The following is a 25,328-nucleotide window of genomic DNA, read 5'->3' on the forward strand; positions in this document are numbered from 1 at the left end:
CCTCAGCCTCTAAACAGTAATTCCAAACCTAATGTTTAGAAACAGAATATTGTTTATGTGTTTCACAAAAGGTCTTATAAATATTCTACAATAATAGGAGCTGCTTTTGTGCACGTGATGTTAAATTATTTGTTTGCAACAACCACCTCAACCATATTTAAGATACTGTAAACTGACTTACACAATAACCTCCTAGAATAGCATAGTAAGTAAGTCAGAGAGGCTTATTGTCGGTATCAGCCAGGGTGTGGGAGTCTATCCCTGTTTCAATGCATACTATTAAATACAAATGGACTAGACCTCCGAACCCTAACAATGTTGCTCTATGGCAAACATGCAACGAGCTATACAGTGAATAGAACCCATCAGGGTTAGTGACATAGTGATGTTTGACTGTCTTCCATCCTATGTTCAAGGGCTTCTGGAGAAACAAAACTTTATCCTTAATCATAATGTGGATTTATTTTTTGTGTCCCCAATTATTAGAAATTCTAGGTTACACACACACACAAAACTCTAGCTCTGGTCCATAGCTAACAAAACTCCTACATTAATTGCACATGTGACAATTAATCAGACTAAACGAGATAAGACAATTATAATAAATTATTCATTACTTTGGATCAGTGATTCCCAAACCTTTTAGCTCAAGACCAGGGACCCAAACTAGTGAAAATAGCAGATCTACAAGCTCACAATGTGTCGCTTCACGCCACATTGTGAGCTTGTATTTTCACTACTTTAATTAAACATTTGTTTTCCAATTTATAATTAAAAACTAAATATAGGAAACAACAAATAAGGGGACCAATAAAAATGTGCGCGACCCACAAATGGGCCCCGACCCAGTGTTGGGAACCAGTACTCTGGATAATGGCTAAATTGTATAAAGGCCACTTACTTCTTGCAGTTGCCATAATGGGAACAGCGGCTGAGTGGCATGCGGATGACACAGCTGGAGAATGCCACAAACAGAGCGTGGTGGTCCCTGTCCAACTCCAGGCCAAGCACTCTCCTGTCCTCACCACGCACATTGCATCTAGTAATACAGGACAACAGCAGCTGTTAGGACCCAGAACTCATTTTGTTTCATTTTGATAACGGAAAACTAGATGCTTAAGGCTGGTGGAGTCAGAGCAAAGAGGAAAGCTGTTCCCTGTGAATGAGGGTGCAGAATTCACAAGAGCAAGACTTGTCAAGCTGTGCACAATAAAGAACAAAAACAAGACTGCAAACGGCTTCCAATATATGATGCAAAGTCTGACAATAGACTAGAGAAAGGGTGGGCAGAGCATATTGAGGCAGAACAGACACAGAGAGTGACTGTTCTGAAAAAGCAAAAGGAGGAGGAGATGAAAGAGTGACAGTAGAATGTAGGTTGAAAAAAAGAACAAAGCAAATAATAAAAGAAGGACTATGGGACTATGTTGCTACAGGAAAGTTGATTTAAAAGAACGCCTTGGAAAGCGGCAAACAAATGTTGTGCATATTACCACTAAAAAACATGACGGGCAGCACAAGAGAGGAGCGCATGTCAGGTGTGGCAACCATAGGGAAACTTGGGGACGACATGTTTCTAGCGAGTCTCAGCGTGACAGAAACCAAAAACCCAAACTAAAATAAGTTATATGAGTGATCTTCTGACTTGTTTGGATTGTAGACGTCGATGTCCTCTAGGAGCTGGGTGCTGAAGGAGGCGTTGGAGCCCTGAGTGCTGGCCAGGATCTTCAGCACATGGCCGTTCTCTGAACCTAGGAACAACACGGTGTGGTTCTTATATGGCCCAGCTGACGTGTCCACAGCAATTTGGGTCAATTTAAATCTGGAAAACAAAAATACAAAAAAAGATTCCATATTATAATATTACACAGCATAGTACACAGCATGCACAAGAAATTTGAATTTGACGGGATATGGAGTCGAATCGTCAAGTATGTGCTAATTGGAAACAGCAGACACATTTGTAAAAGCTTTAATATACTCCTTGAAATAGTTTTCAACCAGTATGATCAACATACAGTTGAGCAGTATGCATTAAAAAAGTGGTGGGGTGACATGCAACAGAGGTCCCTAGCTGGAAACAAACCAGGGATGTTGCAACTGCGTGACAAATGCACAAACCGCGATTGTGTGGTAAATGCACAAACCGGGCAGCAATGTACCCCAAGAGACATTTTTTTCCCTGAAAATCTTTTTTTAGATGTAGAGGAAAAGTTTCCTTGTTAACATCATTGTCATTTCGTAAGAGTGAAAAACCAAAACCTCAAGCTTTCATAACTGGTTATCGTGCCATATCCATTTTCCCATCCACCATTTATATCCTTTCCTTATCTGTAGGAAACCGAACCACAGCGAGATTCCTTTCTGTTCGTCAGTGATCTCTCTATGAGCCCTTTGAGCGTTTCTACACAACAATTCCTGTTTTCACTGAGCATCAATCCATTTATGTACCTATCCCTCCAATTCACCTGTCACACTACAAGGATCAGGGAAACTACATTGAGAGCACTTTCACTGTTTTTCTCTGATCTCTGTGTGAGCGGTGCTACACAGGCCTATCAGATTCCAATGTGTCCTTTCATAAGGACATCGGTGCAAGGTTCACTATGTGCCTCCTTTTTAACAGTCCCTCCAAGCTGGTTTTCCACCAAGGTTGGGGTGAGGGGTGTTTGCCCACAGTCACTAAACTTGCATGGCGATGCAGTGCCTCGCCGTTATTGAGCGATGCGCGCCCTTGGCTAGATTTAATTTATTCAGCTCCTCTCCGGGGAGCGACGAAGCAGATGATGTTTTGGCGCCAGATGTGATACAGCGCACCTTCCCCAGTGTGGGAGCCACCACAGCGCCTGGTTGGCTGTCAGGCTGGCTCCGCTTCAGGAGCCGTGGCAGGGAGCTGTGGGTAAAAGTGTATGTGTGTGTTTGTGATCAGTGTGTGCATGTGGGTGGGTGTCTGTCTGTCTGGGATGTGTGTGTGTGTGTGCGTGTGCGTGTGCGTGTGTGTGTGTGTGTATGTATTACATGCCTGCATTCTCAAATATCTCACACACCCACACACATATTCCAATGACTTTCTCGCATGAGAGTTCCCTGCAGGTCAGGTCAATGCTTTAGAAAACGGATTCTCATGCTGGCGAGGTTGCTCTTTGATGACGGAGGCAATCGATCCGTTTCCACATTGTGAATAAATCTAATGGGTTTTAATGAGGGACAAGGTTGTGTGTTACACCCGACTTCACTCATCAATAGCAATCACAGCCCCAGTGTGTGAGGGACGTTTCAGAATAGAACAGAACACATGCACAGCAGCCATACATACGCAACACAATGTATCACCCGTTTAAAAATATGTTTTAGACCCAATTGGTAATTTCTGCTCAGCGTATCCAGCTGAAACACGACCGTACCTCTGCTATGTTTAATTACCGTTATGTGTTGATTCTATTAAGGATATTTCTCCTCTCTCAAAGGATTGACTACAGGTACTGTAGTAACAGTTTGTGATGGCTAATAATGAGTCTAACATGTGGCTAGAGTCTACAGAGACTTTGTGTAACCCCCCCCCTACCAACTACCATAAGCTCCAAACTGAAATTGACATTGGCTAGCGTCCCTCAAATAAGCAAAGAGGAAGCAATACCCCTACATGTATCCATCTCTCTGTACCTGCTCGTTGTGCGTGTGAAGTAGGGACGGTCATTGACTGAAGGAACTGACTCATCCATTAGTGGGTACGATTTGATGAAGGTCAGGGTTTCATCTGGGAAGGTGGTGGAGGACTTGTAGGCAGCTGCTGAGCCGTCTCCAGAACAGCAGCCCGGTCTGTGAAATGACAATGCAGGAGACTGTCAGGAGGGAATCCAACTCTAGGAACACAGATGTAAAAACACTTGCAGCTGTTTCTTTTCAGAGGGAGTTCACTCACGCCCGCAACGTGTGTGTGTGTGTTTGTGTGTGTGTTTGTGTAGGGGCACGTCTGCAGGAGGCTGGTGCAAAAGTGGTTTCTTGTTCAGTGATGTATGTACAAGACAATGACAGTAGCATCTGCACCCTCCATTGCATACGAAAATGATGTTTTCTTTTTTTCTTTCATTTAATTAATATTTTATACACAAATTACATTGTTTAGAACACTACAAAGACAAGAAGACAACTTGTAAATGTTTATTGTTTATGACCTATGACGTGTTTCAATGATGTGACTCACCTGGGCTTGGGTACCTGTTCTTCAGGCACAGGCGTCCATGCAGACTCGCTGTTCCTCTGCTCCTTAAACTTGCCGTTGAAGGCCTTCTCGATGTCGTCCATGTAGAAGGCACACACCGCTGAGCCCGTTATACTAAGGAAAGGGAGATGTTTACTGAATTGTTATTATTGTTATTATAAATTAAATTTCTCAAAAACAATGTTATTGTTATTTGTATTAACACGGAAAAAGAAAAAAACATGTGACGGTGGCGCGCTAGTTAACACACAAGGTCTATTCATCATGGCTACTCGCTTACGCTATTGCACCGGGTATTCTGACAAAGCCCCTATGACACCGACACTATGACTCAGATACATCAGTTGGATGTAGGTGTGAGGGCTGCATAGCGTCCTGAACCCTCTAGTACAGTAGATATACTGTGTGTGCACCCATATATACCTACATACATATAGATTAAAGAAACAACAAAACATAATATCAATGCCTCAAGAGGTTGACTATGCCTAAAAAAAAATCAATTCCCCCACCCACCTCAAAAACCCACTCACACACCACAGATCATTTTACAAGAATTCAAAGGACACAGACAAACAGGACCGGCCTCTATACAGTATCTATTTAAAAGTGTAAGGGTATTGCCCGCCTCAGTGGCCCGGCTCACCTGTTGGCCTGCGTGGTGAAGACGCCCAGCACTGCGGGCCGGTGGTTGATTTGCAGTACATTAGTCAGCGACTGCAGCACGTCAAAGTAGAAGAAGGAGTCGCCAGGGACGGAGCAGTTCAGCCTGGCTTTGAGGAATGACGTCCAGTAGCGTTCCAGAACCCGCGGCGAACCTCCATTGTCATTCTTACACACGCGTGCCACTCTGGAGAACACCACCTGAGGGAGGGGAAAGGAACTCATTGTCATTCTTACACACACGTGCCACTCTGGAGAACACCACCTGAGGGACAGGGAGCCAGCACAACCAGTGACGACAGACCTGCATGTTTACCACTGCAAAAATGTATACACACAGAACACCTGACTGCAATTACAAAAAGCCTCATGGGTGTGCGTGTGTGTTTTTGCGCTCCACCTGATCTGGTCTGATTTCATTCCTGTGCAGGGAACAACAGTGCAGGTGTGTCACTTGGCAACATGTTTTGGTGTGTACTATACTGTAGCTGCATGGTCTTGAATAGTAAGACCATCTCACCTTTCCAAGTGTGGTGTACTCCACCGCAATCTCGCTGAAGAAAAAGTACACATAGTTCCCGTACTCGATGGCATGAAGAAAATGAGGCTCTGAGGGGGACATGAGAGGAAGAATGTAATAGTGACAAAGTGACAGCGCTGCTTTGTATTCAACACAACATTGAATGCATATTAGAGGAGGAGAGGAGAGGAGGTTTGCTTGCTGGCAAACACAAACATTAATTTTGAACAGCATGATCTTATAGAACAATTTTGAATATTATTGTAGAAAAGAGTTTTGTTTTCCAAGCAGAGACGTGATATGCTTACATATTATACAGTACAGACATTTAACCGATGCTCTTGTCCAGAATTTTCCAATGAGTGCAACACTAGACTAACTAAAATATCTCAATGGTACTGTAGTATTATTAACAATAGTATGCTGTAGGTTTAGTGCTGAGGAACCTACCCAAAATATTGAGATTAGTGTGTGTGTGTGTGTGTGTGCATGTGCGTGTGTGCAAGATGTTGATACATTATGTAAAATGAAAAACAAATAAAAAACAAACAAAAAAGAAATTAGCTGCTGCATATGAGCATAAAACCTCAACAACTCAGTGCTTGGAGCTTAAGGACGTATTTAATATTCTAGAGTTATTACAACACTGGAGTCTCACCTCGCAGCCATTTGGAATCATATTTGACGGTGCGAAGAACGGGGCTGCTTTCTCCCAGACTGCGGTAAATCACTGCATCGCTCGCTAAGAAGTCTGTCATGGTGGCTGAGTAGAAATCGCCACCTGAGTGGAGAAAGAAGGGTAAAAGAAAAAAGTGTCATAGTAGGTACATTTCCAGGGATCACAAGGAAAAACAATTTCTTTCAAGTATCTATTTTAGTCACAGTTGACTTTTATTGCCCTTTAGAGAGGGAGAGAATGAAACAGATGTAGGAGGAGCTTGTCGTTCTTGATAACACTCGATATGAACTTTGCGTAAATGTCACTGGAAAATTGGCAGGATTGAATGCAGGTCTGGCTGGCTATCAGATTGCAAAGCCCCCCTACTCCAGGCCCCTGGACTGACTGGTATGTCAGTTGCCTTCTCCTGGATGAACTTGTCCTGTAACGTATCTGAAGGCTGACAAGGGACCAACCTGCTTTTCCATCATGCTCAGAGGTCACACGACGCATAATCACACAATAGCATGCGTCATGTATGAGCCTGTGACCTGCTGCACTCACCAGCAAAGAGGCCAACGTTGGACTGGCGTGATTCAAAGGGACAGCGAGCCTGTCCTACTACCTCCTCTCCATCCTGCTCCAGTGTGGACATCTGGGTTAGAAAGTACACAACAGCAAGGGAACACTTTATATGGCCCATTGTAGGAGTTTAATGCTAACTCCATAGATTATGCATCAGGACATAAAAGACACGGCCACCATTGTAATACATGTACCAAAACTAGTGGATTTACGTTTACGCTTGTAAACCCTGTAGCTGTTATTGTCCTTCAGCTGCAAAATCTATTCACCTCAAAGTCCTTATTGTGTTGTGTTGTATTGTGGCTAACTGCAAAGGATACGTAACAAATAAATGTGTCAATGAATGGCAGCACATGCGTCATAAAGATTACTTTTATTAGATGTATTGTATACGCGCCGACTTCATAACAGAGGCGTGTTGGTTTTAAGTCATGCCACTGTACAGAGAGCACCTACTCTATCTTGACTACAAATATTTTAGGTGCTATTTTTGGACGTGCTGTTAACAAGGTTGTAAACCTCACCCACAACAATAAAGGGTAGTCCCAGACTCCCAACTGTGTGTGTGTGTGTGGGCGTGTGTATGTATTTATGTGTGTGTGTGTGTGTGTGTGTGTGTGTGTGTGTGTGTGTGTGTGTGTGTGTGTGTGTGTGTGTGTGTGTGTGTGTGTGTGTGTGTGTGTGTGTGCGTGTGCGTGTGTGCGTGCAAGGGTGAGTGAAAGAGGAAGGTGTGGTGTGTGTGGTGGTGTGTGTCTCTGAGGGAAAGTCAAAGCACATTCAGCACTTGGTGGTGAAAAGGTGACACGCGTGTGCACATGGAGAAATGCAAGCTGGTCATTAACACATGGCTTTGTGTTAGTGTATCTCTGGCTTACCGATGTTTATGGCATTGCTATTATAACCCAATGATACCACTAACAGATTCCACACCGATACCAAGTAGGAATATGCCATCAGACTGTGATATACAGTAAAAGTGATCAGATACAAGGCAAGGTCAAGTGAGGTGAAATAATAAAGATGTGGGTATGGGTGGCCTGTGCACTGCCATGCTAGAGCAGGAACAATACAACATTCAAGATAAAAAATAATCCAGTGTACACAAGAAGTGTTCAGATCAACTTTAATTTAACTCTTATAGACACTTTTTGCATCATGGCTTCCTCAGGTTTGCTCTTCAGGAGAGCAAACCTGAAGAAATTAGTTGTTTGCTCCAATGTTATGAATATAAGACAAAAGTAAATTTGAACACTCCTGGTGTGTTAGTGAATTACTTTTATCTTGGATGTTGTATTTAAAAATACCTTCTCAAAACTGGATGAGGGACTTGCAGAACATCCAGAGAGATAAATACGGTACAGATAAAGACAATAAGGCAAACACCTAAAGATGTTATGATATGAAGCCCCGAGCTAGCATGTGCGTTTTGGGCATCTATGTTTGTGTGTGTTTACCGAGTTACCTCATGAATGCTGCCCCGCTCATAGCTGCCATACTGGGCAGATGGAGACACTGATTGGGTACCTCATATCTGACCTTTAGGTTACAGCGACATGCTGATCGCAACCTCCGAGTTGTATTCTGGCCCAGCTGGCTTAGCTTACTGGTCAACGATGTGGTGTCTCCGTGGCTGAACACCCATTCATGCCTTTGACCCCAACACCCCTGTCTGTCTTTGAAAAAAACAGACACCGGCGTACGTGTGCATGACAACACACGCACGGATGGGTGTATGTGTCAAACACACGACCACCCCACTATCTCGATTTCATTCCCATTCTGCTTTGTCCTCCCTCTGTGGAGTCTCGGAGACAGAGAGCGTGATATGATTTACATTTCCTAACACTTTCTCCAGCTGTCTGCACAGTCATCTCGTGCATGTTTTTTCCAGACTGTGGTTTAAGTGTAAATCAGTGTCTCTGTACCACGGTGAGTCAATGGAGGAAGCAAGTCTTTTGTGTGGGACAATGTGGAATGACTTAGTTTCCTCTTGGCTCTACCCCACTCCTCCTGCCTTGTGATTTATATGCTGTAGGTGTCATGTTCCTCCCCCAACCAACCCCCTTTACTAAGGACATGCAGTGACTCCCCCAACCAACACCCTTTACTAAGGGCCTGCAGTGACTCGTGTTCCTCCCCCAACCAACCCCCTTTACTAAGGGCCTGCAGTGACTCCTGGCCACCAACCAACCCCCTTTACTAAGGACCTGCAGTGACTCGTGTTCCTCCCCCAACCAACCCCCTTTACTAAGGGCCTGCAGTGACTCGTGTTCCTCCCCCAACCAACCCCCTTTACTAAGGGCCTGCAGTGACTCCTGGCCACCAACCAACCCCCTTTACTAAGGACCTGCAGTGACTCGTGTTCCTCCCCCAACCAACCCCCTTTACTAAGGGCCTGCAGTGACTCGTGTTCCTCCCCCAACCAACCCCCTTTACTAAGGGCCTGCAGTGACTCGTGTTCCTCCCCCAACCAACCCCCTTTACTAAGGGCCTGCAGTGACTCCTGGCCCCCAACCAACCCCCTTTACTAAGGACCTGCAGTGACTCGTGTTCCTCCCCCAACCAACCCCCTTTACTAAGGGCCTGCAGTGACTCGTGTTCCTCCCCCAACCAACCCCCTTTACTAAGGGCCTGCAGTGACTCGTGTTCCTCCCCCAACCAACCCCCTTTACTAAGGGCCTGCAGTGACTCGTGTTCCTCCCCCAACCAACCCCCTTTACTAAGGGCCTGCAGTGACTCGTGTTCCTCCCCCAACCAACCCCCTTTACTAAGGGCCTGCAGTGACTCCTGGCCCCCAACCAACCCCCTTTACTAAGGGCCTGCAGTGACTCCTGGTCCAAACCTGTGATGTCACCTCTGTAGTAGAATCAAGCTTTTACCGCAGAATTTTGTTCGACAGAGTTATCATGACTTTGGACTTATCTGTGCAGTACTGTTACAAGAGCAAACTGAAAAACCATGCTTTTCCTTATAGAGTATGCTTTCGGCTATTCCAATCTCTCTTGTGTTATTAATCACTTGCGCTGTGAGACGAGTAATTTTATTACAATTTTACTCCGAGAATTTAAAGATTTATCCTTACGAATGTATGTTTACACTCTCAGACTTAAATGAACACTCCAAATTTTACAGTGTAGGATTGAGGCAAGTTAACTTTTTAGTGTCTTTTATCTTGCTTTTGGCAGCATTTCTCAATTGTGTGAAAAGAGTCTGTCATGATATTGCCATTATCAGCCACTATCTTGTGCTCTGTCAGCAGATTGCTCTTTCGGAGCAATATATTATCCCATTAACATAGAACTGTAGAAGTTATCTTACCATGCAAGACATTAATAAAATGTCTGGGTTATTTGACTTAATGGGCCTGCCTGGTAATTGTACTTTTGCATAAATTCTGTAGCACTCCATCATGTTTTTTGTTTGCCATTACAATTATTCAACTAAATAATTGTTCCAATTAGGTAAACCAAATACCCACATTCTCAATATACAGCAATACATAACTGATGATTTATTATTTGTAAAACTCTTTTTTTGGTAATCTCACAATGGAGGCAGAATACAGTGTTACAGGTATGTCATAGTCTTTACCTTGTAGTTACGGCAGGTTGGGTTGAAGGCATTGGTGCCACAGGCAAACAGCGTCTCGTCATTTCGTGGTACCAGCACTTTGATGTAGTTGTAGCATTCATCCTATCAGAAGGCAAACATCTGGTTATTACATGACCACAGTGATGAGGTCCATGGTCCATATCAGCTTGTAGTGCACCAGCTGCACGATGTCAGCAGGTCTTACAAACAAAACCAGCCAGACAAAAGCTAGCTTACTTTCATGCTGGACGGTATAAGCTTGTCTGCTTTGTCCTCCTTTCAGTCAGCCAGAGCCAGGGAACTGTCATTCATTCTGAGGTCCTGTTGTATAGTTAACCACTTCCTGTACATGGCGTCTATACTTTAAACATGCCATCATAGGCAAACCGACTTCCTACAGTATAATAAGAATTGCCTTGTGGGTGGACGGTGAGTGGACGGTGGGTTTAACAGACGTAACATGTCCACATATGGAGACTTATTTAAATCTTGCTGATGTCGCTGATTATACAACAAAGACAACATATACACTTTGAAGAGAGCACATGGGTCTGCAGTTAGTAAGCAGAGGAGTAATCACTGTATAGGAAATAGGTAGCCATTATAATTAGCTGGAAATGTGGAGGTAACCTGTCGAGGTTGTGTATATTTGACTCATTAAAAGTATTCTGTGTGAATATCATCTCTGTCGGTGGAAACCTCATATATCCAAAACTGTTACTCTTCAGGATTCAAATAAAACAAATAGCAGATCTAGATATGCTACTTTTGTGTGACACTGTAGTATGATCAAGTAGGGGAGTCATTTACGAAAAAACACAAAGTTAAAATATGGAGATGGTTTCTGCCCGACAGCAACAATAATACAGTTGCCATTTTAGCCATATCACTAATCTCCACTGGAAAGAAACAATTTCCATGACATTAAATCAGAAACCGCCAAAATGAGTTCATCCAGCATTTTTCCACAATTCTCTCCAGCTTGACTTCTCATTTTTATTGGACCGACGGGGATTTGCGCAATAGCACGCCACGCAAAAAGGTTTAACTACAGGCCGCCGACCTCTGTGCGCCTCTGCGCCTGCCCATCACCGGCTGTACTGATCTTCCTGCTGTGTCACACTTCTAAACCCTTGAATCGTGCTGCCAATAACAATGTAATTATCACAGGTACATCAATATCAATTATATAACATAAAATAATTATAGTATACAAAAATTAAATGTAATTCAAATTAAATCTATATTAAAAACTTTAACCACTTTAACTCTGGTGTCGCTATTTTGGGCATAGTCAAGAATTCTCAAAAACTAGGAAATTCTCCAAATCTTTCACACATTTCTAGAAATGAAAAAGATGATTTTTTTTTTGCAGATCTACAAGCTCACAACGTACCGTATACTGTAGATTGTCTATTTTTGCTATTCATCATACAATGAAGTGTATAGGGCTTAGGTTAACAGCAGACAACATACACCAATCATTCTGGGGAGGCAGAACCTCTAACCTACTGTATGTCTAGTGATGCCTATTCTGATAGCTATGCATACCATATCACAAACTTCACTCTATGACAGTCAGAGAAGAGCACGATAGACAGAAAAAGGGTAGAATGAGAGAAGTAGAGGTGGTGAGGAAGGCAGTCATACTCACGCTGTTCTTCCCTCTCACTGTGCACTTTTCCACATCCTTTGTCTTCCAAGTCAGTTTCTGAAAAATGAACAGACAGCCAACTGTCAGCTCAGAGACAGCAGCCCCCCCCCCACACACACACACACACTATTTTGCTCCCAACCGTTCACGTGCTATTAGGAAGACAGCTGTGATGAAAATCTCATTAACTTCACTAAACTGTCTGAAAAACAAACAGACAAATACCACAGATGCCTGGGGCGGCCTTCATAGTTTGTCAGTGAGCAAGTACGTAAACATTATGGTGCCTTAATAAATAATAATAATTAAAAAAAAATCAACGGCAGGTTAACATCATGCGATAAACCGTTAATTAATTATGTCTGCGCGCGCGCGCGCACGCACGCACGCGCGCACGCACGCACGCACACGCACACGCACACGCACACGCACACGCACACACACACACACACGCACACACACACACACACGATCTGAGGGGGGGGGCAATAACAGGTATATCCATCAGTGTGTTAACAAGGTGGCCTGGTTGAAGGTTTAATGCACTGCCTGGTGGCTTCAATTCAATGCCATCTCTGCAGGGTGATTTACTGACCACCGGCCCTCCGGGCTTATCAAAACCACCAAGGACTTCTGGGAAATTGCAGGGAATAAGGTACTGTACCAATCATTCTCAGCAGCAGAGTATTATGAAGGTGTCTGTTTTCTGGGATTCTTAAACCCACCCCCTGCTCCCCTCTTGGGCCTGCAGTGGAGTGTCTCCAGTGAGACTTTCGCTCTTGAAGATCTGATAGGATTCTCTAGGAGTCAGCGCTATGGTAATATAAGCCCTCCCTCTTCCACGCTCGATTTGGTTTACTAATAATGACTTATGCCCACCCAGGCCCTTGGAGATCAGTGAAGGGGAGAATGCAGATGGGCATGTGGTGAAAAAGACAGGAAATTGGTTTGAAATTTAGCCAATACGCAGAAACCGATATACATACGACAAAGAGCAAGCACTACGACAGTACTTTCTGGCACAGAAAGGATGGGGAAGTCAAAATTCTCAAGTGGCATATGGCTAGAGTCTTCATTAATTTTATACTCAGTTCTCATCAAATTAGATGGGAATGGCTGAAAGATGCATGAACACTTCTCTTGAACACTGCTTAGAAAAAGATGGATTAACATTGTAGAGCTCCAACAATGTCACTTCTTTCTACCAAAACAAAAGTCAATATTCTCAAGCCAGGCAACTCTTACTTTATTAGCATCAAATATTGATACATTGATCAGCGTGTTATGCAAGGGATAATTAACGGCGAGCCGGACAGTGTTGGGAAATATACCTTGACAGGATGATTAATATTGATTAGACCCCGGCACGAAGCAGAGGGGTCTTTATTATCCTGACTGGCTCGCTGTCAATTAGCCTTATTATACAGCGACTTAACCCATTCAGGCCTGACGTCGAAATAAAAAAAACGTTCGCTCTGAAAGAATATATATTCAAAGATTTGTGCCGCATTTTTACGATTTTTCAAAAATAGCAGACCTACAAGTTCATAGCGCGCCACTCGGTGGCGCGCTATGAGCTTGTAGATCTGCTATTTTTGAATAGCTAAAGTATAACATAATGCTTAGTTAAAACACCAAAAGGGGTTCCCGCCCAAAATGGGTTAAAAGCTATAATATGACATTCAGGTCTAAATGGGTTAATAAAGACATTTATAAATTCACCCAAAGGTAACAAAACGAAGGATTTTCTTGCCAACTGCAATATTTTATGCCAGGTCGCTGTGTGTCCTGAGACAAACGCTCTGCGTTGTCATGACAACCAGAACACTGTTCATGGGAATACGGAAGGTAACGTGATTAGGTAACGTGACAGTCGTAGCCTGGATCTTTGGGAACTTTTTTAAAACGATTGAAAACAAAGAGTGAACAGTTGAATCCATGTCCAAATCACGAAGTTAGTTGAATAGCCTACATTGTCAACCATTAAGAAGAGGCCGGATGTCTCAGCATGTAGGCTATGCAGTAAGCAGCCTGCAGGCAGACCCTGTAGCTGCTTTGTGCCCTTGAGCCACAGCCAGGAATTTTTCTTGCTGTGTTGGCATTGTTTTGTCTTGAAATTCACAAAATTTCTGCCAAAATAAATCCAAAAATGTTGTTGCAAAATCGGACAACCCCCAGTTATGGAATGCCCTCTGCACCATTGCATGTTGGAAACAGCAAAAGAAATCATTGAACGTGTTGTCTCCAACCAGCTCTCTCTCCATCTCTCACATAACAACCTGCTGGATCCCAACCAGTCCGGATTCAAAAAGGCCCACTCCACAGAAACTGCCCTGCTGGCAGTCACAGAAGCACTACATGCTGCCCAGGCTGCTTCCCACTCCGCAGTCCTGATTCTCCTAGACCTATCAGCAGCATTTGACACAGTGAACCACCAGCTGCTCCTAGACACCCTAGCGGATCTAGGCATCGGCGGGACGGCACTAAAGTGGTTCTCCTCTTACCTCACCGACCGGACCTACCAGGTCTCCTGGAAAGGTCTGTTATCATCCCCCCGAACCCTCCAAACTGGGGTCCCACAGGGATCTGTACTTGGTCCCCTCCTTTTCTCACTGTACACAAAATCCCTTGGCACTATCATCTCTGCTCACAATATATCCTATCACTGTTATGCCGATGACACACAACTGTTTCTATCCTTCCCCCCCTCTGCCACCCAGGTGGAAGAGCGCATCACTGCTTGCCTGGCTGACATCTCACAGTGGATGTCCTCCAACCACCTCAAGCTGAACCCAGACAAGACTGAGCTTCTCTTCTTCCCAGCTAAGTCCTGCCCGATGCGGGAGCTAACTATTTCCGTAGACAACGCCCTGGTAACGTCTGTCCCAACAGCCAGGAACCTTGGTGTTGTCCTGGACAGTCAGCTCTCGTTCAAAACTCACATCACAGCTGTCACTCGATCCTGTAGGTTCACACTCTATAACATACGACGAATTAGACCGTTCCTCACCCAGGAATCATCCCAGCTCCTAATCCAGACAACAGTCCTGTCAAAACTTGACTATTGTAACTCTCTCCTTACTGGCCTACCGGCATGTGCACTGAAGCCTCTCCAACTGATCCAAAATGCCGCAGCTCGCTTGGTCTTCAACCAGCCAAAATTCTCACATGTCTCCCCCCTGCTCCGCTCCCTGCACTGGCTCCCGGTCGCTGCCCGCACAGAATACAAAACTCTGATGTTGGCATTTAAAGCAACCAAAGGTATGGCTCCCCCATATCTTGCCAGCATGATTGAACCCTACAAACCCTCCCGCGCACTCAGATCAGCCAACGCAGGGAAGCTGGAAGTACCCTCACTAAAAACGCCGGGACAACGCTCCACACGTCCCAAACTCTTCTCCCTTCTGGCCCCAAAACTGTGGAATGCACTTCCCGTTGCAATCAGAACTGCAGCATCACTCCCGATCTTCCGCCGTAGTCTGAAAACCCACCTTTTCAGACTCCATCATGGCCCATAGCACTTACCCTACCCCCCTTAGACAGCACTTCTTAGACTTATATAGCATTTGAAACAGACTTATAGCATGTCATGTAGACAGCACAATAAGTGCATTGTATGTAGTCATAGCACTTCATAGTATATAGTGTATAGTAGTCATAGCACTTCATAGTATATATGTGCAGCATAGTATAGCATATATGTGTAGTTTATATGTATAGTGTCATTATATAGATATGTTCTAGTTATAGTTTATATGTATAGTGTCATTATATAGATATGTTCTAGTCACGTTCTTAGCTTACGCATGTTTCGCGATAAATGCTTTTTACATATGTGATGTATTCCCATGCTTTTGTTCTTGCTTATTGTAAGTCGCTCTGGATTAAGAGCGTCTGCTAAATGCCTAAATTGTAAATTGTAAATTGTAAATCAAGAAGGACAGATTGGTATGAGCAGGTGCTCTGAGCCTTTCATTAGACAGTGGTCGGTTGTTGAGCTCAGTGTTCATTATTCAGCAATAACACACTGCTGAATTCAGTGATTGACCAATCAGAATCAAGCATCCAACGAAGCAGTGTAATATTATATATTATAGCCTATACATCTTTAGTTGGTATTATATTAAAGTGACAGTACAACCACAACTCTACAACTATGCACTCACTGGCTTGCTCAAGGAGGCAGAAAGTGTAGCTGCTAAGGCAGCAATTACTGCCAGGCAGTGTGTCGCCCCCATGAACTCCAGGGAGTAAACGATGCCTATGAAGTTTCATTCAGTGAACCAAAAGAATTTCTGCCACCTGAATGAGATGGCACATGCGTAGTTGTGGAACTTGGGTACTTGGCCCATTGAGCTGAGCTGACTGAGAACCGAGAGGGACTTTTAAATTAAACTTTATATGGGAAAAGAATGCATGTACAGTATAAATAATTCATACAGTGTTCATGCAAAACCCAAGAAGGAAGCGACTGCATTAATGTTTCATGAGGACTACACGTTCACTCATCAAGTAAAATTTGCAAGCGTGAAGCCTATGGGTTCAGTGGCGTAGATATATACAGTGCAGGCAGCGTGGTTGCACTGGGGCCTACTGTAGTGGGGGCCTGTGAATGGGGCAGTCCCACTACAGTATGGTGTGTTGGGCAGAGAACTTAAATTAAACTAAAATAAGTCTCATGCTGCCATTTGCTATATATATATATATATATATATACCCTCAAAATATCTTGTATACAGCCATATACCAAGGACAACACTCCACAATTTTCAAATCGGCCTCATGTTTGTTTGCCTAACTCATACAATAACTCATACAATTAAAAAAAAAGTTTTGTAATTTGTCAACACGAGTAGTAAGTAGGGAGACCACTTCCAACGACTGCATATGTGCCATTGTATAATACATTAACATGGGCTATCATAGAGATTGCTAAAATAATGGCCGATGGTCTCCTCTGCAGGCAAATCCGGTAATACACCCGTGTACGGAGATGTATAGAGCGGCTGCATGTCGCTCAGTGCAGTGGTATTGCTCCTCCCCCCTCCCCTCACAGGCTCACACACAGGCAGCAGGCACCGTTTCAATTCAAGACAGGACAGACTTTTTTGGGCGGTGCAACCACTCTAAGGAACAGCAATGTCCGGCGTTGTGAGCTTACTATTTTGAGTCTTTTCGGTGTGCACTCACCATGAATCCAAGCAGAGGTCCTCACAAGTATAGGTAAAACACCGCCACCACTGCAATCCTCAGCAATGGCCCGTCGCCAAAAAGTTGAGATCTAACTTGTGCTATAATCAGCCAAATCTCAACCGATCGGTATAATTCCAAATGGTCTATACTCAATGAAATTTATATTTTACATTTTTCATGGGTGTATAAGTCATAGAGCCAGAGAAAGGAGAGAGATGGTAGGGTAAGCACTATAAGCCCTGTTAGCCATGCAGCCTATATTTCATGAGCTGTGGTGGCTTGTTAGGCCTGCATTCTCTCAATTAGGGATTTTCCCAGCATTTAATTTCACTGATGTAAACTGATGTACAACCTTTATTCAAATAGTTGCAAATGTATTAATTAAAAAACTGAGCACATGTATTTTTGATCTATAAGGCCAAACCTCATTTGAATATTTGAGTATATGACAGCCTTTTAAAATATATATAATATTAGAATTTTACACAGCTGTGCTACCAGTCTGTTTGAACGAATCTGGGTCAAATCAATTAAGTAGCAGTAACTGCCTATAAGCTCCCCTATTCTCAATATTAAATCAAAAAGACAAAAGACTTTGCCTGCTATGTATGTTTATCATACCTTTTAATTTTGCACTAAAAAACATGCTCGACAGGAACTGTAACCAAATAATGGCCCGATTAAAAAATAAATAACGGCCTATACTACAACTAGCAGCCTAGTTCCTTATAAACAATGGGGTCCAAATCGATTTAGCATATTAACAGCCCGGGATACCATTTGGAAAAATACGGTATATAGCTCTATTGTTTTCTTTCCACCAAGGTCAATTCAGCTTAAATACGAATGTTTGTCTTATTTAGAAGTAAACTGAGAGTGTACAGCAGGGGTTGGCAGCATTTTCCTTTTCTTCAGAGGGCCATATTGACTTTGGTGTACTCTGAGGCTATAATGAAAAGATGACTTTATACCTTACATGGGATGGAATAAACCCTCTACTCTAACACCAAATGCTACACTTTGACTTACCCTTATACACATATAGGCTTTAGTTTAGACATACTATTGGTCCGACTGTCATTAGACCGACAACCTACCTCAAACCCTAACCTAACCCAAACTGCAAGCACAGCAGCAGCGCATGTCCGACCACATGTCCGACCGTTGTTTCCGCATGTCGGTCCATAGGTGTGTCTAATCTGCATGTGCATCCCGCTACGCACATACGCTCGAAGGACGCTTTTTTTCTAGCAGCATTAATTGGAATCACGTTAAGTCACACTGTATGCTTCAAAACCATTAACATAATGCGTTTATACATAATGCTTTTGACATACCTTTTATAATTGATTCAATTAACGCAGTGGTTCTCAAACATTTTCATGTAAAAGGACCCCCAGATTCATACATTTTAGGCTACGGACCGTCATTTGAAAGCAAATTGTGCCAGGGACCCCCATGAGAAGAATCATTAGTCATTAATTCTACAATTATTGTCTATGCTGTAGGTGGATTGATAACGGACAGTGGAGAGAGTGAATTTGTGAAACCTTAAACATTATGTCATTAGTTTAATTTCTACTCAGTGAAATAGTAGTGAAATTAAACAGTTTGATTCATTTTGCTGGAGACTCCCTGGGACCCCCAGGGATCCACTTTGAGACTCCCTGGGACCCCCAGGGATCCACTTTGAGACTCCCTGGGACCCCCAGGGACCCACTTTGAGAACCCCTGAATTAAAGTGTTAATCAAATGCTACTTTCCCTTTGTTCATTCATAAGGCAATGGGTATGTGATAAAAAAAATGATGGCCTCATTATCCAACGGCCCTCACCTATGACTCTCGCAGTCTCAGATACTGATTTTATTTTCCTCACTCAGTAATTTGTGGACGTGGAGAAAATCTGATCGTATTTAGAGACAAACAGAAAATGACTTTTTTCTATTGAATTAAAGAGAAGCATGCTATTATTCAAAGATCGGAACAAATTAAATAACCCCCATAAAAGTACCTTTACCCCAAGTGTCTTGTAGGGCACATGGCACATTGCCACATGGTCCTTTGGCTTACCTGTTGTGGGGTGATTTGCTCAGAAGACGTGGCAAGATTGATGGCAAACACATGGTCCCTGGAAGAGATGAAAAGTCAAGACAGCATTACAAACGGTCCCCTTGGACTCCAGCAGTGAGACTTTTGAACCCAACCCTCCAAAGAGCAGTGACTCAACCAAAATATCCTTTCTAATGCATTCTGTGTTGGGGTAATACTATATAGTAATATAAAACATCACTTACAGATTGGTTATACACATTACTTTCAGAAACTGCAAACTAAGGAGTGACAAAGCAGTTTGTCTAACAGATGCTTATTTAGACTGATTTGATTTTTCCAAAATGATACCCTGCACCAATGTGCTGCAGCTTCTGAGTAATTTGTGTTTCACCATGACAGCCAAGACATTTTATATACGCATAGCATTGTGGCTTTCTTTTTAATTCCATTCAGTCTCCCCTCCTACACTTATGTCAAGTCCTTTTACGCTTAATTTGATGGTGTAACACAAGAATAATGCAAAAGTATTAACGCATTACTTGGTGATTACTTTTAATGCAAAGTATGCCATATTTATAAATATTACATTTGAAAAAAGAAACTTACTTCCCAAACAAAAATTGTTTTGTTTTTAACATTATCAAATTGAATCAGCGAGCCGTTTGACTCGCACAACATGCAAACCATGACTGGTTTTCAGCAAGAGATTAAAACTGTCCCTGAGAAAAAATAATAATAATAAAAAGAGTCACGAAAAGTTTTCCCTGCATTGATTTAATATAAATTAGTCTGCACAGTGAACTTGGCACTTTGTTGTTTGCATCTGTGGAAAATATGAAGTCCACTTAGGTGCATTAAGAATATCCATACCTTTTTGGACACCGTTCTTGGCTGCTAGAGTGTTGCAGTTTGGCCCAGGGCCAAAATTGGAACATAATGTATTTTGCACAATGAAATGGGAAGTAGAGGTGAGACCTCAAACTTTTTAGATAATTAACCTATGGCAACGTGATTGCAAGAAGAGCTAAATGCAATCAGGCTGAGAGATGCTATTGAAGAATTTTGTCAAGATGCTGCCAATACCGCCTTTACATCAGCAGTGTGGGTGGGAACTGAAGGATTTGGTGCACTTGGAAATGACTCAAAGACTATTGTAAGTGAGTACAGGTGTGATCACTGCTGCTTAGAATAGGAATAAATATAGTTGGTGGGATACCATAAATTAGTACACTGGAGATGTGATAGTCCCAAATGAATTAATCTACGATGAGAGGTGTCCTTCATCAAACTACCGTCACCCACCCCCTAACTAGCAAGGCATGATAATACACATGTTCTCTCTCTGGTTATAGGATAGATGGTGTACATCTGGCCTTGTTTATAGAGAACTGGTTAACAGGATAATGGCTGGTCACTGACCTGGCAGCAATGTAGAGCATATGGTTAATCCGCAGCATCCTCTGGAAATCCAAGCCTAGGCGGACCGTGTCATTGTCTGACATTAGTCCCTGGAAACCGGGATAAAGGTAGGAGTCTGTGCAGGGAAGGGAAGATGGGCAGAAGTAAAGAAAGCTTTTAAGACACACTTGGGATATTAGAAACGTCTGACTAATGACCCTCTGCTAACAAGTACATTTGCTTATTGCCTTCTTGAATGATTTTGCAGTTAACAATACAACAACTGATTGTGTCCGGATGGCTCTAGCTCAGTAGGTAGGGCTCTCGCCTTCGGGACACAAAGTCATGGGTTAAAATCTGAGTACAGACAACTTAGCCTTATGAGTCTTCAAGAATGCTGATAGATGTCCATGGTAATCGCCATCCATCCAAAGTTCTAATGCAAAGTTCTAATGCTAATCATAGTCGATGGCTACAATGGTGGAAATCACTGGATCGGCTGGCAAGGGTTAGCAACCCTTTGCTGCCACCTAGCATGGCAATAAAAGTTAAAATCAGCTTTGTCCTTTTTTTCTTCTTCCATCATTCTTGTGGGAGGACAGACAGTAAGCATTTTCAGCAAACATGACCCACGTGCTCCATTTAGGTCTGCTGCTCCAATCAGTATCAAAATCAGCATTCTCATTACCAACATGGAGCTACTCTACATCAGTGAGCTCTCCCACACTCTCCCTTTGTTCCAGGCGATATTATGCTCAGGTTCAGGCTACTTAAGCCTGAATGGCTGGTAGAACTACCCTCCAGCCTCTCATCTCACTTAGGCTACCACTGCTGAATTTGCAAACTCAACAAAAATTATGTCTTGGTGTGAAATTACTATTTCTGAAGGGGCCTTAATTTTCTCTAACCATTATCCTTTAATCGACTGTTTAAAGATTTAAAGAGCTAATGGCGGAGCAATGGACCTCACTGTGGTGGGAGGATCCACCTGCCTATTGGCCCCGCCCGACTATCATTCCCTCTGAAAACAAGGACTTTTAATTCATTCTCAGCTCTTATTACACTTCCTTCAAATCCAGCAAGAACTTTCTCTCCGGTACAATGTGCATCCTGTGGTTTGTAGCTGCTAAGCAATAAGTGTCGTAAATGAGAGACTGCACTGGGAGCCTGGATCCTCTCAGAAAAGGGTGCAAAGGGGAGAAAGGGGGCATGGTATCTGAGGCTTTGGGCTCGTTTGCAATATATTACTGCATTAACATACGTAATGGACGTCTTCCAGAGTTGTGAGGGCCTTCTGACACGCCGTCACCCGCTCTAACCCGTAATGACAAATGGTTCTCATTACACCTGGGATGGAGCTCCACATATAGGACTATTAGCGTGGCTATTTCTGCTAATGGCTGTGTTACTCTCTTCCAGATAGATCAATTACAGTGTGCAGGTCTTGGTCTTAGCCACCTCTTAAATCAATTATGGAAAAGCACATTTACCAGCCACAACCTGCTCTGCAGACGGTCCCATTGATTGGACGCTGTTGATGGGCTCCTTGGGTGGTCCAATGAAATGGTGTGATGACTCATGAGGTCAATAAACCTACCCAGTCAAAACATTTGCCCCTTTGGAGGAAAATAATTCATGCTCTGTCGCACGGCGGTGTCACGCACTGTGCAAATAGCAGACCTACAAGCTTGCGGATGCAAAGCATTGTGAGCTTGTAGGTCTGCTATCCTCTGCGTGTGACGTAGTACTATGAAATCGGGTTTAACCTTTACTTCACGTCAGCTACTTCTGCATGAGGGATAACCATGGCAACACAACAGAGCAGGGACTTACGCTCTCTTCCCACGACGCTGATTGGCTCCAGGTCCTGTGGAAAGGGAGTGGCTCCTGAGGACAGATGTGGCAAGATGGCAGCGAGGGTGACAGCCAGGAGCGCTGGCAGTAGGGGACGTGGCGACCCGAGGACCAGCCTCATGTTGGCATCTGACTGGACCTCACCAGAAACACATGGCCGACAGCAGATACACCTCCGCCTATAGGACATGAGACACAAAGCAAACCAATAAGTTAACATAGTCCTTGCATTGCTATGAATTAATACCATTGTCTAGCAGTCACCCCTCCCCCAGCAGCATTTTAACATTAGCCTGAAACGTGAATACGGCTTTTAATCACAGAGAAAAATTTACATATAATAATTAGGTGACTGAGTTATGGCTGCAGCAACTTTAAGGCTGGCAGCTAAGCTCTTATTAGCATGCAACACCTTATGCCATTGCGGTGGTTTTGATTGAGAGTTAGCTGAACCGGCTAGATGGGAGACTGTAGACAGACATATATATATATATGACATACACACGTGTGTATATATAATGTATACAGTGCGCACGCACGTCGCACGCGCACACGCGCACACGTCTATATATTGATACATTAAATATATGAGATTGAGAGAGAGAAGTAAAATATAAGAAGAGATAGGCAGAGAGACTGTGAGACAGACGGCTAAGTGAGAAATGATACAGCGTGCGTATGTGTTGTGCATGTGAGCGTACATGTATGTTAGGGAAGGTGGGGGCTGGTAACAACAGAGAAGAGGCAACCCACAAGCGTCCTGGCCACCAGGACAACTGGCTCATGTCCTACAGCCTCTAGTCTTTCACAGGTGACTTAGCACAATTAAACTGTTGCCTCTGAGGGAACACCATGACATCTGGCCCTACACCATTCTCCAGTGACTTGGGTTAACAGAAAGTCAACTAACTAACGGTCTGTTGGCTGTTACACACACACACACACACACACACTCCAACTTTATTTATAGAGCACATTTAAAAAGTGCTTTAGAGGAAATGTGGGGGAAAAGACAAATAAGAGCGCAAGAAACAAACCAGAGAAACCCCCCCCCCCCCCCCCCCACCCACCCACACACACACACACACACACACACACACACACACACACACACACACACACACACACACACACACACACACACACACACACACACACACACACACACACACACACACACACACACACACACACACACACACACACACACACACACACACACACACACACACACACACACACACACACACACACACACACACACAATAAATTACTTACTATCATTACTTTATTGCTGTTTTTGCGATTATTGTGAATAAATGGGATGAAACATAATTATGTCATTGAAACTCATGGAGAGCGTTGTGTCTGAAATTGTCTAGATAACGTATACTAATGTTCACATCTGCTGGGTATCTGAGGAAAGAGACAGGAACAGATGGATGGCACAGCGATTTGTTAAAGCCAACTTTAAAAACACGCTGACCTGAGCACGACACCAATTCAGTAAGAGCAGTAAGTCCTCAGAGGCATTCTTGCAAGCCACATCGAATTTATGTAGCCTACTGTGTCACCTGGCAATGGGACTTGGGCCACATGGTTTTAAGTGGGAGCAGAAAACAAAGTCAAGAGAGATATGAACCGTCATCAATATTGATAACAGTTTGCCTCATTTAGATTCAGGAGAGACGAGTGCATTTAGCGATGAGGTCAGGCGATGATCACAGTGCCATAAATCGAGGGGAGTGGATGATGTCTGCTTGTGTTTACTTCATGAATTACAACCGCCAGTGTGTCCTGCCTAGGGCAATATATGAGGACAATATTGGGTACCCAATGGATTAGGCTCAATTTTGTTTTTTTTACACAAAAGGTGGTCTGTCTTCGTGGCTTTCTTCCAAACAGCAGATTTGCCAATAACTACTCCTGCCTAAACGTAGATTACCTCAATTTATATTATGATGAATCTTTGATAAAACTCTGAGGGCTGTCAAAACACTCAAGGAAAGAGCAAGGGCCAAATCATCTCCTAACTTAGATTATTATACCTTACCCATCAGATATGAAAACTAAAACAAAATGACATTGTCTCAATGATCATGCACAACTAGCACTATTCCAAAGATATTACACAATACACATACTGTACAGTACATACAGAAATAAGTCACTTTACACTCAAACACAACGCCACGGGCCCCAGCCGCTGGCGTAGCGGTCCGGGCACCTAAGCTGCAAATGCAGGGTTCGAGTTCCGATCCCACCAACATTTACCCCATCTCAGACTACAGTCGTGTAAATCAAAGGCATAAAGGTGCGTTCAGACTTGGATGGTTAGAGCGGCGTGATTACATACAAAGTCAATGCAAAGACGAGAAGTTGTGAGACCTGGCGCGGCACAAACGGGGCGAACCGAGCGAATATACAGTATATATTCAGGTCTGAACACAGCTAAAAAGCCCCAAAACAAATGTATAAAAATAAAAAGAACGCCACACACAGTGTAACTAACATGGAGGATTGTGCTGTGTAGAAGCTAGGATTACTCAGAATTGTGTGAAAGAAAGCAGAGATCGTTGACATGCACAGGGTATAACTATTTAGCCAAAGGAATGTGGCCAGGAGAATGTTGGGATGACTCATGCCCAACAATACAACCATAATGTGAAGAACAGCTTATGCAAGATTTGCCATATGCACTGAAATACCAGCCTATATTTCCACAACAAGCAAAAGCACTGGGTGCATGACACCTTCTTGACATGATTATCTGTACACTGAGCTTCTTTGTTGTGCGCTTACAATAGCAGATCTACAAGCTCACAACACGTCATGTTGCAACACATTATGAGTTTGTAGATCGCCTATTTTCCACACATGACACTGGTACACAACTAAATATAAATCAAGCCTCTCAGCATGAGACGACTATATTTG

General features: G+C 43.3%; 1 protein-coding gene across 3 annotated transcripts in view; it reads right to left on the minus strand.

The window, feature by feature from the left end:
* sema6cb (semaphorin 6Cb) overlaps window positions 1–25,328 on the minus strand; it is a 135,058-nt gene that overhangs the window by 30,080 nt on the left and 79,650 nt on the right. For all 3 annotated transcript variants that reach the window (XM_079504244.1, XM_079504242.1, XM_079504243.1), the window contains 13 exons: window positions 22,371–22,570; window positions 20,559–20,673; window positions 19,158–19,215; window positions 11,894–11,950; window positions 10,240–10,341; window positions 6,628–6,718; window positions 6,064–6,186; window positions 5,406–5,494; window positions 4,869–5,086; window positions 4,205–4,336; window positions 3,664–3,819; window positions 1,646–1,822; window positions 902–1,039 (listed from right to left, as the gene is read on the minus strand). In XM_079504244.1, coding sequence (XP_079360370.1) covers window positions 902–1,039; window positions 1,646–1,822; window positions 3,664–3,819; window positions 4,205–4,336; window positions 4,869–5,086; window positions 5,406–5,494; window positions 6,064–6,186; window positions 6,628–6,718; window positions 10,240–10,341; window positions 11,894–11,950; window positions 19,158–19,215; window positions 20,559–20,673; window positions 22,371–22,512 — 1,598 coding nt within the window. In that variant the 5' untranslated portion in view covers window positions 22,513–22,570. The remainder of the gene's footprint in view (window positions 1–901; window positions 1,040–1,645; window positions 1,823–3,663; window positions 3,820–4,204; window positions 4,337–4,868; window positions 5,087–5,405; window positions 5,495–6,063; window positions 6,187–6,627; window positions 6,719–10,239; window positions 10,342–11,893; window positions 11,951–19,157; window positions 19,216–20,558; window positions 20,674–22,370; window positions 22,571–25,328) is intronic.

Source organism: Electrona antarctica (assembly GCF_951216825.1).
Source record: "Electrona antarctica genome assembly, chromosome: 6".
Classification (NCBI taxonomy): domain Eukaryota; kingdom Metazoa; phylum Chordata; class Actinopteri; order Myctophiformes; family Myctophidae; genus Electrona; species Electrona antarctica.